This window comes from Nothobranchius furzeri, chromosome 15, assembly GCF_043380555.1.
Source record: "Nothobranchius furzeri strain GRZ-AD chromosome 15, NfurGRZ-RIMD1, whole genome shotgun sequence".
Classification (NCBI taxonomy): Eukaryota; Metazoa; Chordata; class Actinopteri; order Cyprinodontiformes; family Nothobranchiidae; genus Nothobranchius; species Nothobranchius furzeri.
Genome location: NC_091755.1, coordinates 27,575,919 through 27,592,835, shown reverse-complemented (window position 1 = coordinate 27,592,835; position 16,917 = coordinate 27,575,919). Strand labels below are relative to the sequence as shown.

At 41.4% G+C, this 16,917-nt stretch overlaps 2 protein-coding genes across 3 annotated transcripts; both read left to right on the top strand.

Annotated features, from left to right (window-relative positions):
* Window positions 1–1,679: 1,679 nt before the first annotated feature.
* troap (trophinin associated protein) lies at window positions 1,680–6,218 on the top strand. Of its 2 annotated transcripts, none has more exons than XM_015967778.3 (14): window positions 1,680–1,767; window positions 2,137–2,206; window positions 2,450–2,675; window positions 2,771–3,176; window positions 3,288–3,406; window positions 3,539–3,587; window positions 3,930–4,072; window positions 4,150–4,210; window positions 4,300–4,376; window positions 4,456–4,524; window positions 4,738–4,839; window positions 5,320–5,605; window positions 5,676–5,863; window positions 6,075–6,218. In XM_015967778.3, the coding sequence occupies exons 2-14, from the start codon at window positions 2,145–2,147 to the stop codon at window positions 6,147–6,149; spliced, it is 1,863 nt and encodes a 620-aa protein (XP_015823264.3). In that variant the 5' UTR covers window positions 1,680–1,767; window positions 2,137–2,144; the 3' UTR covers window positions 6,150–6,218. The 2 variants fall into 2 exon arrangements, with proteins under 2 accessions (XP_015823264.3, XP_015823265.3); XM_015967779.3 differs by having other exon boundaries at window positions 1,701–1,786.
* Window positions 6,219–6,889: 671 nt separating this feature from the next.
* On the top strand, window positions 6,890–15,788 carry pfkma (phosphofructokinase, muscle a). Its single transcript, XM_015967777.3, has 23 exons — window positions 6,890–7,073; window positions 7,280–7,540; window positions 8,180–8,253; window positions 8,347–8,424; window positions 9,134–9,323; window positions 9,436–9,601; window positions 9,818–9,862; window positions 10,781–10,889; window positions 10,965–11,060; window positions 11,140–11,232; window positions 11,332–11,457; window positions 11,542–11,606; window positions 11,734–11,797; window positions 11,897–12,043; window positions 12,613–12,683; window positions 12,765–12,852; window positions 12,942–13,094; window positions 13,203–13,367; window positions 13,556–13,617; window positions 14,483–14,594; window positions 14,663–14,762; window positions 15,365–15,470; window positions 15,540–15,788. Exons 2-23 carry the CDS (start codon window positions 7,450–7,452, stop codon window positions 15,679–15,681), a joined length of 2,343 nt encoding a protein of 780 aa, XP_015823263.1. The 5' UTR covers window positions 6,890–7,073; window positions 7,280–7,449; the 3' UTR covers window positions 15,682–15,788.
* The last annotated feature ends 1,129 nt before the right edge of the window (window positions 15,789–16,917 follow it).

The window sequence follows — 16,917 nt, the reverse complement described above, 5'->3', positions numbered from 1 at the left end:
AGCAGTCTGATGGCAGCGACACCTGCTGGATGCCTGCAAGCACTGAAGAGGGAGGGTCCTGCTTAAAATATGCAAGGATTTATTTAAAAAAATCTATGCAAGTTACAGTTTTCTAAAATAAAAAAATACTGTCAGACTTACCTGTTGGGTTGGGGGCCCACAGATATTCCAATATGGGGCCCATCTAAATGCTAACTTCCAACTGCCTCGGGTTTGAAGTGTACCTTGCCCAGAAGTTTCAACTCATTCCATGATGGTCATCAGGATATTGATCAAGGTTCATAGCTGGCCTCTTAGGAATAGTTCATTAGCTTGTTATTCTCCATTCTTGGTTGTGTTTACCTGGGTGATCATCCTGTAGGAGGAGCTGACACTAGGTTTTCTTTTTATTTAAATCCCCTTTCCGCTATTTTTGTGTCTTGTCAATATTAATGTAGGCAAATACCAGTCTTTTTTTTAATGATTGACAGTCCTCAGTGATTTCCTCCTTGGCCATCTTTCATTAAGTCTCCTTCAGCTCACACAGGGATAAATTGTGTTATATGACACAAGTGTGCCTTGGTTATGGAGTTCAACTCAAATTTCTTTCTTTAGGCTTTTTTTTAAATGAAAATGCATGTTTATGTTTATTCATTTGGCAGACACTTTTATCCAAAGCAACTTACATGTTGTGATCTGTGGGGGAAACCAGAGTACCCAGAGGAAACCCACGCATGCATGGGGAGAGCATGCAAATCCACGCAAAAAGGTCGCAGCCGAGTTTCGAAACTGCAACCCTCGTGCTGCGAGGCAACAGTGCTAACAACTGCACCACCATGCATTTATATTATCAGTCAATTTGTAATCAACTTTCCTCTTGCACTCACATCCAGGACTGTTGGCTACAGTCCTCCTGTTTACTTTAAACATCTGAATAACATCCATCCATCCATCCATCCATGTGCATCCCTAAACACTGTTTAGAGGGGGTTTATGGATTTTGCTTGCCAACAAATGTCTTTGTCAACACATGAAACTTCTACCTCCTTCGCTTTCTGTTGTACTTATTTAGTGAGGTACACACATGATACTGCACAGCACTGTGACTTCTTTTCACCCTTTAAGAAAGACAGACTGATTAGAAGACTGAAGCCGCCTGTGATGCCCATGACCAGAGATGGGGGAATTGTGGTATCAAAGTCATCTCCATGCCATATTTTTCTTCAGCTCAACAACAAAGCCAGGATATTTTAATCAGCATAGTGAATGAACCTGGTTCAGTTGTTGAGCAGAACAAAAACATGGAATGGAGATGACTTGCTAATGCCACAATTCCCATCTCTGCCCAAAACATTACCTCCATATGGTCAAACTATTTTTCTACCATTTCAAGACGTTCCAACATTTCAGTCCAGACCAGTTTTTTTCTCCCGCTCTCATATTAAATTTTCAGGAAAAAAAAACTTCAGATTTGTTGATTTTTAGTAAAGATTTACGCATACTTTCGCCTATTTCTATTTATTTGAGTGACCACTGTGGCTGTTTGAGGTCGCGGCAAAAAAGTCACGTGGTAAAGCAACTTTGCGTCGTTGCTATGGAGCTTGTTTATAAAAATCCGTTGCTCATTGGCTACCCAAATGGATTCACGCACTCTCATTGGTTGAGCTGGCTTCATTTACTGACCAATGTCGAAGCGCGCTGATTACAAACTGTTGAGAGTCCCGGAAGTTAACGAGTTCGTTGGTTGTAAGACAAGAAGATAGATCTTTAAATTGCTCAAAACGCCAGGTAAACTAAAGGTTGAGCAGTAAGTGTTTTTGAATATTGTCGTTAGTTATTCAAGAAGGAAGAGAATACAGGCTTTTATCTGCTTAAAGGTAGCAAAATATGTAGCAACTGATTCAGTTGAATCAGCATGAGCTTTAACTGTAGCCGTGGGAGTAAAGCTAGCCTGTTTATTATTTTTCGTGTGTGCTATACATTTCTTATTACTATCTGATGCGTTTATTTGTGTGACAACGTGATTGGACTGTTTTGTCCACTATCAGACTCGCTATTCGTTGTAATTAGCTGCTCAGGTTTTGTCTCTTGCTGTCGTTATTGGTCCTTTTGTTGTCCATATTCTCACCTTTTATTCCATCTTTCCTACTTCTCAAGGGATCATCATGGATTCGTTTCCAGTCCTTCGTGATCAAACCCAGAAGAAAATCCTTTTTGACTTAAAAAGGTATATCAAATCACTTAAACACCTGATCAGTATTGGATTTAGATTTTTTTTTTGTATTAAAGTTTTGTGTAGCACCAAAGGGATTTGTCTCGATCGGATAGCTCTCGTTTCATTCTAAAATGCCTTTAACTCGTGTTTGTGGATGTTTTATAATGTGATTTCAATTGGATTTCTACATAATAATGTCAGATGGTTTAGGTGTACAGATTAACGATTCTTTTGCATCCACTTGTTGTTACACAGAACAAATAATGAACAAAACAAAACTCGAGCGGATGCAAAGCTTTTCAAAGACATCCCAACAACACGCCTTTCGAGTAAAGATTGTGAGAACAAAGATCCAGCGGGATGTGTTCGAAAGCCTTTCATGCAGCCAGCTGTAAGCAGAATTCCAGTTCTTGCAAAATCCCTCAGTCTTCAAACTTCCTCTGAATTTAAGCACATGCAGTGGGAAAGTAAAACATTAGCTGTAAGTATCTCCTTCCTGTCACATTAAATCAGATTACTTTATTTAATTACATAAACTTTTTTGTTTTTCTTTCTTTTTAAACATTTTTTCTGCAGAGTAAAGCTAAGAGAAAGAAGCTGTGTACCAGGCCAGTGCCTTTCAACTTCTCTCAATCCAAACGCACAACAAAAACAAACACTCGCGATATTCAGCCTGAAACCAGTGTGCATGGTGAAAAACCCAGTAAACATCAAGGAGAATCAAATAAAAAAGTGAAGAAGTCTCATGGAAAGACTTCTGAAAATGCATCTCAGGTGTCAGGACAGTTCAACCCATTAAAGACTTCAAACATTCCTCTGCGTTCAAAGCCCAGCAACGCTGTGCATCAGGATGAAGGTAGTTCTGCAAAGTCAGCTGCCGGTGCAGAGGTTATTTTGGAAAACATGAAGCTGCTCAGTCTCAAAGAAACCACCAAGTCCTCAGACCAGACTACACCAGGAAACCCTTCAAAAGCTTTAAGTGGTAAGTGAGCCGGTTTCTCTGTACACTCACGTCTGTGTGAAGGAAAAGCATTAATTTATTAAAATTTGCAGTAACTGAACTGAGACTTGGCTGTACTTTGTTTATTCTCAGACAAAGGGAAGAGCTTCCAGCCAGACCATTCAGCATTACTCAGTATTCTCAGAAATGAGGGAATTAGTCTCACAAGTCAAGCTCTGAGAACTCCACAGTCCAAATCCCGCAACAATCTGGTGGGTTTTGATCATTTAAATTTAACATTTAAAAAGCCCTTGCTTTTATTATTATTTTGCAAATGCATGTATGCCCAACTCAAGTGTTTGCAATCACTTTTTTTTTCATATATATACTTGCTTTGTCGACAGCCAATGCGTGTGTCTGTGATGAGTCGACCGAAAGCCGGACCCACTACAGGTCTGCATTACAGAAAAGATTGCTGTTCATGTATTTAAATTCTCCACAGGCAGGATATGACATTTATCTTCTTGTGTTTTTAAATGGTTCTCAAATGCCTTCAATTATTGCTGACTTCATACCTAAAATATTAAATCCCATAAAAATTAACTGTGCAAAAACAAAGTTGGGGTGTGTAATCAGTTCAATTCTGCAGACACAGCTCATAATGGAGAAACTTCTGATTAGTAACAAAGTTTGATTTGCTATTTAGCCCCTAAATGAATGTAATCCTGAGTTAATCACTTTTATGGAAACCGATTTTTAGCTTTTTACTTACTGTGTGCCTTGTCTGTCATGCAGGCTTAGCGAGGGTGCAGTTCTTTTCAGACCCTGCCGCTCTACAAAGTGTCCTGCAGAATGAAGGCGTGAAGGCTGGGGGGGCTTTTGGAGCCACACCCACAACCTCAGTCTGTCCACCGAACAGGAACACTTCTATCTACACTGTAAGAAATGTGATCTGACTCCAGATTCTCTCATTCCTGTAGTCTTTTACTGATGGTTGTTGTACTTCACTTATCAGGCTCAGAGAGTGCCTGTAAAGAAGAAAAACACCGAGGGGGCAGTGTCTTTTTGTCCAGCGGGTAAGGTGTAGCGTCTTTATCTTGAAGGACCTGATACATCCTCATCTGCTTGTTCTTATTTGCTCCAACATGGCTACTTTCACCTGCAGCATTCAAAGAGACTCCTTTGCAGAAATGGACTCCACAAAGAGTCCGAAACACGAAACATCAGCCCATGTCTTCTATGGTCTGTACGCAGATCGTACTGTTCAACATGTTCATTTTGTTTCCTGCAGCTACTGATCTTGGCTTGCTTCTGTTTGCAGAAACTGACTCACACACTCGGCACTCCTGGACCCGAGAACAGCAAAAACAAATTTCAGCCATGTCAGAAGGTGAGTCAAACATATGAAGAGCCAATTCCATTGTGACTTTCAGAAATCTTGATTGGTTCGAACCTTTTGATCTTTGCCTATGAACATTTTATATAGTTAAAGCTAAAATCTGCTGAAAAAAGTCTGTTGCTGTGTAAAAGTATTTAATGTTTAATTAAAACTTATTCCAGAAACTTGATCTGAGTAAATCTTTCTTGCTTCATTTATTTCAAGGGGGTGGTTCAGAGATTATTTGAGGATCAAGATGAAGATCAGAAGACACCTAGGATGAACAAAGAACCCATGACCCAAAAGGAGCAACTACAAGTCTCTTCTGTAAGAAGAGAAATTAAAGATGAGAGATTCGTACTCATTAATTTAAAGAGCAAGTCACTCCAAATCACCATTTTTTTTTTTTTTTGCTGATAAATTATATAAATGAGTGTCTGACTGTGCTGCAGATAAGTGTAGTCAATAGTTCGGCACTTTAGTGCATCTTAGTTCAAATTTAAATATTCTGCCTAAAACTGTCAGCGATGCACCGTCAGGCAAAAACTCAGCACTGCATTTGAATTTAAATCTGCCATCGCTATTGACTAAGAGGTACACTATGATGTTAGATGGTACATTATGATGTCACAATGTCGTGAGTGCGTGTATTTGTTAGAGGCTCCGCCCTCTCGGTCTGCTAGGCAACAGCATTTGTTGCATTTTTCAAACAGGAAGTGGGAGTTGAGTAAGAATCTGGCAGGGGGTGACTTTCCCTTTAAATGAACTGAAGAAATTAAGTTTGTTTTTCCTTCTCAACCTTTTCAGAATAACAGTCCCTGTAAGGAAAAGTTGCAAGCGTGTAGAATTAACTGTGATGAGGAGGAGGAGGAGTGGACTTCCCTAGCACAGCCGAGAGAGTCTGTCATCTTTTTCTCAACGGGTAAAAACTTATTCAGAGCTCCACGTCCTGAGAATGGAGAAGTCTCGGCTCAGCAGGTTCAGCCTGGTCCGTTTTCATCCGATCAGATGAACTTGCCAGCATCTCCCAAAGAAACATCCGCTGAGTCTGAACCAGCTCACCCCAACAGCTCTTCTGTTCTACTGCACAGAGGTACTCTTACCATCCAGCACATCCCATAATGCGTCCTACAGTTGTCTTTTATTGGTTTCTTTTGTTGCAGAATTAATTTCTGAAAAAGCCTTTCCTCTGAAACCTGCGGTGGTGATGTTGAGAAAGCGCCTGGAGGAGCTGCGTTTGGACGAGGAGGTGTCAACCTACACCTCTGTCTCTGGCCCAGCTGTGTTTCTCCCCCCTCAGCCTCGCTGTGGGAACCCACTGGCCTCCATTTTGCTCTTTGAGGAATCCACTGTAAGTCTACATCCATTACTTTTACAGTACATTTTTGTTTATCCCTTTTCCATCTTTTAAAAAGGTGAGCGGTATTTGACTAAAACGATCTTCAAACTTCAATATTTTCAGATGTGAAAATGGTCCATAGATGTGTCCGTACAGCATCAGAATGCAGCTCATTTCCCAACAAAACATCTAATTACAAAAAACTTTTTTTTTCTTTTTCCAGAAATTTGTTCCAATCATCTTTGACTTGTCCTCTGGTCCTTCACAGTTACACGGCTCTCCGCTGCATGAGAGATGATTCTTGTTTTCTTGAACGATGCAAGTGTTTTTATATAACTTTAGTATGAATAAAAAATTTTCAAATATGTTCCCCTGTGGTTGAGCAATTTTTTAAATATATATAAGATTTTCTCAAACAAAAATTAATATTTATAATCAAGAAAAACAAGTTTCAAATCAACCAATTAAGATCTATTTGAACCATATTTTGTACAACCATCAGTTTTGATACAATAACATTTCTGCAGCGCAAACAATTGTAATTTGACGGCAGCCGGCAAAAAACTTGTTGTTTAAAGTGGTTGCAATAACCAATTATTACTATAGGATGTAATGTTTTTACATCATTTCTACATATTGCACCTTTATGATCCCATCTGAGGCACTCTGAAACCCTAACCCTAAAACCCTGATTTTGGTTTGATGCATAAACCAGAAACCCTAAACTGCATCAAACAGAAAAAACTGACTTTTTCTTCAAACAAAAATACTCAAATTTACACATATAAAGCTTTTTATTGTAGCAATTTCTTTGTGTTGATTTCCAGTGGGGGAAAAAAAATCTAGGGGGAGGCGCTGCGATGTAAAACAAGCGCACCCACGAAGATGCAGGGACTGGCTTCTGCTGTACATGAAAACCTCGCGTGAGCTGTAAGGAAATGATTTAATACACAGATGTCTGATTGGAAGAAGAAGCAATTTGGTGTATTTAAACACCCAGTAGTGAATAAAACACAAGTTGTGGATGCAAGCTTCCGTAAAACACCAAAGAAGAAATCAGCGACACCGCTGAGGATTGGAGCCACCTTTCTTCATAACCAAGAGTACGAAGGAATTTGTGAAAGGAGAGCAGGACAACAACCCTTCCTACTTGCTCAAGATACCATTTCAAAGTGCTCATGTTTTCTCTTATTAGTCCAAATAACATTTGAGAACTGCAAAGGTGAGTTCAAGTAAACATTTTCTGAAGGGTTACTGCTGCTCCCAGAGCTCTGGAAGGTCAGGGGCCTTTCTATTTTCAGATCATCTCAGTGGAGGTCTGTAGATTCAGAGCTTTAGAACTAAATGTGTTACCAGTTTTAGATTAGTGTAATTTCACCACAGTCCGCCTGATCCTTTTGTGTTTCTCTGTCTAATTGTCCCCTGCAGATTATATTTAGTAGAGCCATGAGTGAGACTGTTGGAGTTGTCAGTGGGAGGGGGTGAGAGTGGAAACGGTAGTCCTCAAATCCTGTGACTCCCCCTTTGAGCAGTGAAGGAGGAGCACTCTGTCATTTCCTCTGGCCCTCTCCACTTCAGGACACCGGTCATCCCCAAACATGTCCAAGGACCCTCATCCAACAATGGATCCCACGAAGATGGGCCTTGGACGGTCCATTGCTGTGTTGACATCAGGAGGAGATGCCCAGGGTAAGCAGAGCATGAGGTGCTCCCATTGTTAAGATAAAAAATTAGTAAGTCCCATTAAAGGATCTCAATCAGACAATTATGTAAAGATTAGACTTAAGTGGCACAAATAATTTAAAATGTATCTCAGATCTACTGCACATCTGATGTTTAACTTTTAAATCTTCATGGTTTGCAGCTGGAAGGTTTTCTAAATAAAACGTCCCATATTGGTTTTATTCTACAAACCAAATTGTATCATGTCTCATTTTCTGTTTCCATGCAGCATTTATCTCATAATTCATCTCCAGCCTTTTGTATTGATTTGCCCCTTGTGGCTGTCACCCGTTCCCCATTTTTTTCCCCCTCTTTGCGGCTAATTTTAGTGCTGATGACCTTTTTCTGGTATGGGGGGATAGAAACGCCCACTCATCCACAGCTGCTGTCTGGTGAAACAGGAGCTGCCAAAATCCACCAGGCCACAACACAAACTCCTGTTCTTGTTCCTTTGGGCTATTCTTGTCTGATCTTGGGCCAACCTTTGGGCAGAGTCACTTAAAGGCTATGATGGGACTGAGATCTGATGTCTGATACGATCCCAGTGATATCTGCTTTTTATTGTCTGTAAACAACCAATCGGTAAAAGGTTTTTATGGTTCTCAGGTATGAATGCTGCTGTGAGAGCTACGGTTAGAGTTGGCCTCTACACTGGAGCCAAAGTCTACTTTGTTCATGAGGTAATGCTGCATAACGGCTCATTGCAACCCCACAAATGGTCATCACCGTACACCAATGAGGAATGAACGAATAAATCTGTGTGTGCACTGTAGGGCTATCAGGGCCTGGTGGATGGAGGTGAGAACATCTGCCCTGCCACCTGGGAGAGCGTTTCCATGATGCTGCAGCTGGTGAGATGAACTTAGATTATTGTTGAATAGAAAATGTTTTCAAGGACACAGTTCTGCAACGTCTCAGAGCAGTTCAGTGTGGAGATGTTTGATACATCGTACAAAATTACAACAGCTTATTTGTCCAGCATGGTGGGGGAGGATTGATGATTTGGACCTACTTTCAGCACCTTGTAGTCAACGAGTCAATCATAAAATTTTCTGTTTCCTCCTGAATGTTTGACCATCTTTTAAAACCTAAAAAACTCACACTGAAGCTGCTGTTCTATTCAGAATAAATGTAATGTTATTTAAGTACAGACTCACTATAGAGTTAATTCTTCTCAATTTCATGACCTTTGTGACCTTTAACTTTGTCACATGGAGCTTCCTCTGGGATTCAGAGGCTCTCATAATAACTCGATACTCTGATTTTGAGATGCGACATTAAACGAGCGACTCGGCCAAAGCACTGAAGGATGTGAAGCTCATGATTAACATTTCTCTCATCTCTGGTGTCTAAAAGCAGCCTGGCATGGATGCGTGGACATGAATGGAAACCTTTGGTCTCTTTTGACCCCTTTAGCTTGTGAAATGACTTGGTGTGATTTTTATGACTTCTTAATGATGAGTTGCTGTATACACAGGTGGTTTAATTGGTGCCAAACATCTTTCTTTGGAGTTGTAAAAGGTTGTTACACACCAGTAACACGTTTCTGTCCGTTATCAGGGGGGCACCGTCATCGGTAGCGCTCGCTGCAAAGACTTCAGAACCAGGGAGGGGCGCATGAAGGCGGCCTGCAACCTGGTGAAGCTCGAGATCACCAACCTGTGCGTGATAGGAGGAGACGGCAGTTTGACCGGCGCCAACGAGTTCAGGACTGAGTGGAGCGGCCTGTTAGTCGACCTGGTCCGAGCTGGTAAAGGGATCATCCTCCATGTCTTTTTTTAAAATCACTTTCATTCTTATTTGGAACCATTGCTGAGCATAAAGGTATAAAGTCACATGATTGGTACATTTTTTCACTACAGGAAAGATTACTCAAGAAGAGGCCAAGAAATCCTCTCACTTGAACATCGTCGGCATGGTCGGTTCCATCGACAACGATTTCTGTGGCACCGATATGACCATCGGCACCGACTCTGCCCTGCATCGCATCATCGAGGTGATGGACTCCATCACCACAACTGCACAAAGGTCAGGCATTAAGAGGTTGTAAACATGTACGGGAGGAAAATCAAATGCAGTTTTCTGATAAACTCTTTACAGAGTAAAAGGGTTTTTGTGACAGGAAAGGCTCTAACGTAGTGGGAAAAGGCTGTATGGATTCTTCTAGTTTTATTCTGCTGTGACTGTGAATACAGAAATGTGTGAAAATGTAATGATTGATTTGTATTTTGTGTTAATCTGCAGCCACCAGAGGACTTTTATTTTGGAGGTCATGGGCAGACACTGTGGGTCAGTATTGTTTACGTTTCTACAACACAACAGACTGGGAGCACATAACCAGGCTGAATGTTTAACACTCTGATAAAATAAAATACTGAATTTCCAAGAAAAATTCAAGATGTCAAATTAAAAGATGGAAGATTTCCTAATTAAATAAAGGATGTTAAAAAAAGGCTGGTGACTGTTTCCCCCTCCCCCCAAAAATGTAAGATTTCCAAATGAAAGGCAGATGTTCTATTAAAACTCAAATAGTCCAAACAAAATTAAATAAAATGCAGCATCCCCTCCCTCAAAAAAAAAAAAAAAAAGAAATAAGATTTCCCAAATTCCAAATGTAATGTTGGAATCCCCCTCAAAAATATATTCCAGCCATCAATCCGTTTTCAGCCACTCATCCGGAGTCAGGTCGTGGGGGCCGCAGTCTAAGCAGAGAGGCTCAAACTTCCCTCTTCCCAGCCACTTGGGCCAGCTCCTCCGGGGGAATCCCAAGGCGTTCCCTGGCCAGCCGAGAGACAGTCTCTCCAGCGTGTCCTGGGTCTTCCCTTGGGTCTCCTCCCGTTTGGACGTGCCCGGAAAACCTCACCAGAGGGGTGTCCAGACCAGATGCACGAGCCACCTCAACTGACTCCTCTGTTATAATATAATAGGAGATTCCAAATTGATAAATTAGAGTCTTGACATATTGTTATGAAAACATGTCATTATCTAATTTGAACTGCTTAGAGGTAAGGCTTTAGTCTGCAGCCTCTTTTGATTTCCACTTTTTAACTCAACTTCTACCCGTGCTGCGATATAAAGAATGCAATAATAAATCCTGGTGTGGGAAAAACGTAGATTTGTGTGTGTGTTCCAACGTCAGTCACCACAGACTAGTTACAGCACATTTGACAGCTCAGGTCAGCTATTGTTGTTTGTGTGTGGTTGCAGGTACCTGGCCCTGGTGACGGCCCTGGCCTGTGCTGCTGACTGGGTGTTTATTCCCGAGATGCCACCAGATGACGGCTGGGAGGACCACCTGTGCAGGAGGCTGACAGACGTGAGTTACAGCTCCGTACTTGCCGGCCAGAATCGCATACAGTCTTCCTTATTCTGATTTTTTTTTTAATTTCAGCAAAGAGCTCGAGGTTCCCGTCTGAATGTGATCATTGTTGCAGAGGGCGCGCTCGCCAAAGACGGCAAACCGATTTCATCTGACCTGATCAAAAAGGTGAGCTCCTCCCTCTTTTTATCAGCTTTTTTTTACACTGATTCACTCACTAATGATGTTTAGGTTGATTTGTCTGCAGCTGGTGACAGACAGGCTCGGCTTTGACACCCGCACCACGGTTCTTGGACACGTCCAGAGAGGAGGGACGCCCTCAGCCTTCGACAGGATCCTAGTGACTTTCTCACTGAAAAAGCAGTCATAGTGTGTTTGTTCTCACACACATACGGTGATCTTAATGGTGAATGTGTGTGTGTGTGTGTGTTTGTTTCAGGGTAGCAGGATGGGTGTGGAGGCAGTGATGGCGTTGCTGGAGGCCACTCCAGACACTCCTGCCTGTGTGGTCAGCCTATCAGGAAACCAGGCGGTCAGACTTCCCCTCATGGAGTGTGTGCAATTAGTATGTCAAAATATATTTACCATCTGAACACGAGTGAGCTTGCAACGAAGGGTTTCCTGATTTCTCGTCTCCACACGTTCACAGACCAAAGACGTGACGGCGGCCATGAGTCAGGGCAAATTTGAGGAAGCCATCAAGCTCAGAGGAAAGTATGTATCTAAAATGTCAGGGGACTTGGTTTTGAGTGACAATTCAATTATCTACCTGCTTCTGACTGATAAAGAAACAATTTAGTTTCATTTAGGCTAAAATGCTGTCGTTTAATCTGACTCGCAGGAGCTTCGAGAATAACTGGAACTCGTACAAGCTGCTGGCCCACATCAATCCTCCTGATGTGAAGGTGAGAATCCTCCTTTTGCTCCTCAGACTTGTCTGAAAGGAACAAATCATGCACTTTTTAAATTAAACTGACTCTTTCAGTTGTTTGCTTTAACGGCAGAGCAACATCAACATGGCTGTGATGAATATCGGCGCTCCCTGCGCTGGGATGAACGCGGCGGTTCGTGCAACAGTCAGGATGGGAATCATCCAGGGTCACAACATGCTGGCTGTCCATGATGGTTTTGAGGGTCTGGCTCACGGGCAGGTGATCGCACATTATTAATGACATTTTATATTTTCAACAGCAAAAAGTGAAGGCTGTTTATCAGAAAAACAGAGGTTGGTTGCACTGGGTTACATTTATTTATTTTTAAAGGCATAATATTCAACATTTCCATATTTTTTAACAATTTTCTTGAGCTTGTGTGTAATAAAATGACCTTTAAAGCTGAGGAGACATTTCAGCTGTTAGATTAAGGTGTTTAAAAGAGGAAGCAGGTAGGTTTCACTTTCTATTTTACTGAGTGGACACTGGCGGGTGCTAAAAGCAAGCCAAGCCGTTAACACTATAACAGTGAGTGAAAAGTAAAACAGAAAATTAAGTAAACACCATTATGGAACATGATGAATTAGTTTTAAGGACACACAGCTGATCATTTAGTCTTCAACTATAACTTTTAGAGTATACTAAAGCAAATTCATCTAATTTCCCAGCACTTTTTTCTGCTTTTTGTAATTTTTTGGAGTGAATGTTTGCAAAAATAAATGTTTCTCATATACATTTTTCATACGGTTCTAGATTTGTTTATTTACTGTTTTTATTACTTCCTGCAGATTGAACCCATCACCTGGAACTCTGTGAGCGGCTGGATTGGAAAAGGAGGCTCAATGTTGGGCACCAAGAGGTGAAAATGAGTTTTCTTTTAGATGAGACTGTATTTGGCTTTTTGTTTGAATAGTTTAATGTGCATTTGTGTTTCCTAAAGAACTCTTCCAGGTAAACTGTTGGATGAAATCAGTCAGAACTTGGCCAGGTTCAACATCCACGCTTTGGTGATCATTGGTGGATTTGAGGTAAAAAAAATAAAAAAATAAAATAAATGTTCCTCTGGATGTACACGTTGGTTCTTCCGTGAAAGACCCAGCCTCCTGTCCTGCTGCAGGCCTACGTTGGAGGTCTGGAGCTGGTCCAGGCTAGAGAGAAATACGAGGAGATGTGCATTCCCATGGTGATCATCCCTGCTACGGTCTCCAACAACGTTCCTGGCTCCGAGTTCAGCATCGGAACTGACACTGCTCTCAACACCATCACCTCTGTCAGTGGTTGAAGGACACACACACACACACGCACACACACACACACACACACGCACACACACACACACGCACACAAAGAAAAGGTGAGTATTTTTGTTTTTCTGCAGACCTGCGACAGAATCAAGCAGTCTGCAGCCGGGACGAAGCGCCGTGTCTTCATCGTGGAGACGATGGGAGGGTACTGCGGCTACCTGGCCACCATGGCGGGTCTGGCTGCTGGAGCTGATGCTGCCTACATCTTTGAGGAAAAAATCACAATCAGAGATCTAGAGGTGAGATCGTGGATGTGGTGGGGGAGGTTTTCAGTTTAACAGTTTTCCTTCATTCTCCAAATTCATCAGGAAAGATTTGTAGAAATAATGAATTTTATGCAAAAGAAAGTTGAATTTTCTGCATTCTGATTATTTTTTAGTAGTAAACCGATCGTGTGTTTTGTTTGGTGTGTGAAATTGGTCTGCAGGTGAACGTGAGACATCTTGTGGAGAAGATGAAGACGACGGTAAAAAGGGGTTTGATTCTGAGGTGGGTTTTGCTCGGATGAAAGTTAAATTAATGGACAAACACTTCTCCACATTACGCAGTTTGACCATTTTTACACCAGCATTATTCTTACATCATTGAGATCAGCCATCTGGAAGTTTTTACATCATTTATATTAGGGATGCTGGTGTGTGTGTGTGTGTCTGCTCTGCCTTCTCGATCCTCAGTGAGTCATGGTGGAGTGCTGCTTATACTGAGCCAGGATCCTCTGGAGCAGGGGTCCCCAGTCCTGGTCCTGGAGGGCCGGTATCCAGCAGGTTTTGAAACACCTGTGCAGCAGTTCATCAGGCTCTGCAGAAGCCTGTTAATTAGCTGCTGATTGAAATCAGGTGTGTTGAAACAGAGTTCAAACTAAAACATGCAGGATACCGGCCCTCCAGGACCAGGATTGGGGACCCCTGCTCTGGAGGTTTCTTCCTGTTAAAAGGGAGTTTTCCTCTCCACTGTCGCTGCATGCTTGCTTAGTATGAGGATTGCTGTAAAGTCACTGACACTAGTCAGTGACTTGATGCAATTTGCTGGGTTCCTTATATAGGAAACTTTTTTCTGATTGGCTTAATGAACTGACATGAATTGTAATGTTTACTGTGTGAAGTGCCTTGAGACGACTCTTGTTGTGATTCGGCGCTATGTAATTAAACTTGAATTGAATTGATATCGGTTTAGAAAAAAGTGTTATCGTTGCATCCCTAATTTAAATCATATCAGTACATTACCTGTAAAATTAGGAGCCAATAGCTGAATAATATGTTAATAAATACTATTTTTAACAAATGTCTGCCTGCTTCTATCACACACTTTTGATGAATGCATAGCTAAAATGGTCCACCTGTCACTTCTCTAAAAGGAATGAAAACTGCAGCTCTAACTACACCACTGACTTCATCTTCAACCTGTACTCCGAGGAAGGTAAAGGCGTCTTCGACTGCCGTAAGAACGTCCTCGGACACATGCAACAGGTGAGAGTAAGTTCAGATCACAGGTGACTGGACTTCTTCTTTTTTGACATCCTGTCCTCTGGTTTTAGGGTGGAACCCCAACACCTTTCGACAGGAACTTTGGCACAAAGATGGGAGCCAAGTCTATTCTGTGGCTGACTGAGAAGCTCAAAGACTGTTACAGACATGGTATGTTTTCCAAAAACCAAACTCGACACCCTTATGAGCCACAGAACTAAAAACTGTCAACGGTTTTTCTCATATCAAAGATGCACATTAACAAACTTTGTGAGCTGAAAATGGGGGGAAAAGACCAAATGTAAGGATTTAAGAGACTTGTGTGTAGACTTGCAACAATACTGAAACGTTTTGCAAAACTTAAACGGGTAATGGTTTAGATTTCTAACATGATCCGGATGTTTTGGCTCACGACGTACAGGGCTGAAAGGATTTGCTGCCATCTTGGGGTCGGGATAAAGCAGTTGCTTTCAGACGTCTTTTGGATTTTAGATCTTAGAGGAGTAAGAAGACGATCGTTTATATAGCGCCATTCATGAGGCGCTTCATCATGAATATATTTAGAAAATCATCTCATTTTTGAAATTGTGGGAAAAAACTTTAATGCCATCAAAAAACAAAATTAGTCACATAAAGTCCAACTTTCTGTGACCTGAATTATTGGAATTATTTTCCTACCATGAAGTCTCTCAGCTTCCGCTTTCGTTGTTGGCTCAAATGTTACAACAAGAGAAACATCTGAAAAGCAGATTAACGATTTGCTTTTCACTCAGGTCGCATCTTTGCCAACACTCCGGATTCTGCCTGTGTGCTGGGCATGAGGAAGAGGTCGCTCACCTTCCAGCCTCTTGCCGACCTGAAGGAGGACACAGATTTTGAGTAAGCTGCACATCCTCAATGCGCTACACTGATCAGAAAGTGTCATTCTGACCGATTCTCCTGCTGCAGGCACCGCATCCCAAAGACTCAGTGGTGGCTGAAAATCAGACCCATCATGAAGATCCTGGCCAAGTATGACATCAAACTGGACACATCCGAACACGCCGACATGGAGCATGTGATCAGCAAGAGGATACCTCTCAGGAAGTAGAACCAGTTTCTATGGTTTAAAAGAGGTGTTCTCTCTGTTCTGTTACATGTTTTAAATGTCCAACCACCTTTTCTCGTGCCTTAATAAAAGAGCTGCTGTCTACTTCATGCGGGCTGAAATTTTTCGTGTAAAATTACTCCTTCACGTTGGTTAGATGGTAAGAATAAATTAATTTAAAAATCCCAACATTAAAACAACTGTCAGACAAATTTAGTAAATAAAAATATATTGTTTTTGAGTATGTGACACCTTTAAAGTTATCTATCTTGTTCCCCTTAAAAAAACTTATTGAAAAGGAATGGAAAGTATTGTAGGTGGTCAGAGTTCTGAGAACCACACCCTTGAGCTTTTATTTTCATTTAAGCTCTATTCAGTAGCCTGTAAAGTTTGTCAGTCAAATGTCTGATTCTCCTTCATTCAATGATGTTCAGTGTGGAAAAGGCAGTATCAGTGTTCAGCGCCTCTTTATTAACTTTTGTTTAAAATACTAATTAACCTGAGAAAAAGACAACACACACACACATCCATTTATATATATGACATATATAAATTCCCTTCTCACCCTCCCACAGGATATTGGCTGCTTTGTTCTCTAACACCTCAGGGGGTGTTTCCCACTTTGACCTTGGGGTTTCCAGTCAATACCCTGCTCAGATGTTTCTGTACACACTCCACTTGGTTGTGGCGTTGCATTTGCTTTCCCTGTCAGCATCTTGCACCCTGCAGTTATGTGGTGGATTGTGTGTGTGTGTGTGTATACAGGTCCTTCTCAAAAAATTAGCATATTGTGATAAAGTTCATTATTGTCTGTAATGTACTGATAAACATTAGACTTAAATATATATTAGATTCATTACACACAACTGAAGTAGTTCAAGCCTTTTGTTGTTTCTAACATTGATGATTTTGGCATACAGATCATGAAAACCCATATTTCCTATCTCAAAAAATTTGCATATCATGAAAAGGTTCTCTAAACGAGCTATTAACCTAATCATCTGAATCAACTAATTAACTCTAAACACCTGCAAAAGATTCCTGAGGCTTTTAAAAACTCCCAGCCTGGTTCACTACTCAAAACCGCAATCATGGGTAAGACTGCCGACCTGACTGCTGTCCAGAAGGCCATCATTGACACCCTCAAGCAAGAGGGTAAGACACAGAAAAAAATTTCTGAATGAATAGGCTGTTCCCATAGTGCTGTATCAAGGAACCTCAGTGGGAAGTCTGTGGGAA

Bases quoted from the DNA above. Each gene is read 5' to 3' on its own strand.
- troap (XM_015967778.3), top strand. From the start codon at position 2,145: ATGGATTCGTTTCCAGTCCTTCGTGATCAAACCCAGAAGAAAATCCTT. The intron at 4,073-4,149 runs GTAAGAAATGTG...TTCACTTATCAG, and splicing joins GGAACACTTCTATCTACACT to GCTCAGAGAGTGCCTGTAAA. The intron at 4,840-5,319 runs GTAAGAAGAGAA...CAACCTTTTCAG, and splicing joins AGCAACTACAAGTCTCTTCT to AATAACAGTCCCTGTAAGGA.
- pfkma (XM_015967777.3), top strand. From the start codon at position 7,450: ATGTCCAAGGACCCTCATCCAACAATGGATCCCACGAAGATGGGCCTT. The intron at 9,602-9,817 runs GTCAGGCATTAA...GTTAATCTGCAG, and splicing joins ATCACCACAACTGCACAAAG to CCACCAGAGGACTTTTATTT. The intron at 13,618-14,482 runs GTGGGTTTTGCT...CTTCTCTAAAAG, and splicing joins AAAAGGGGTTTGATTCTGAG to GAATGAAAACTGCAGCTCTA.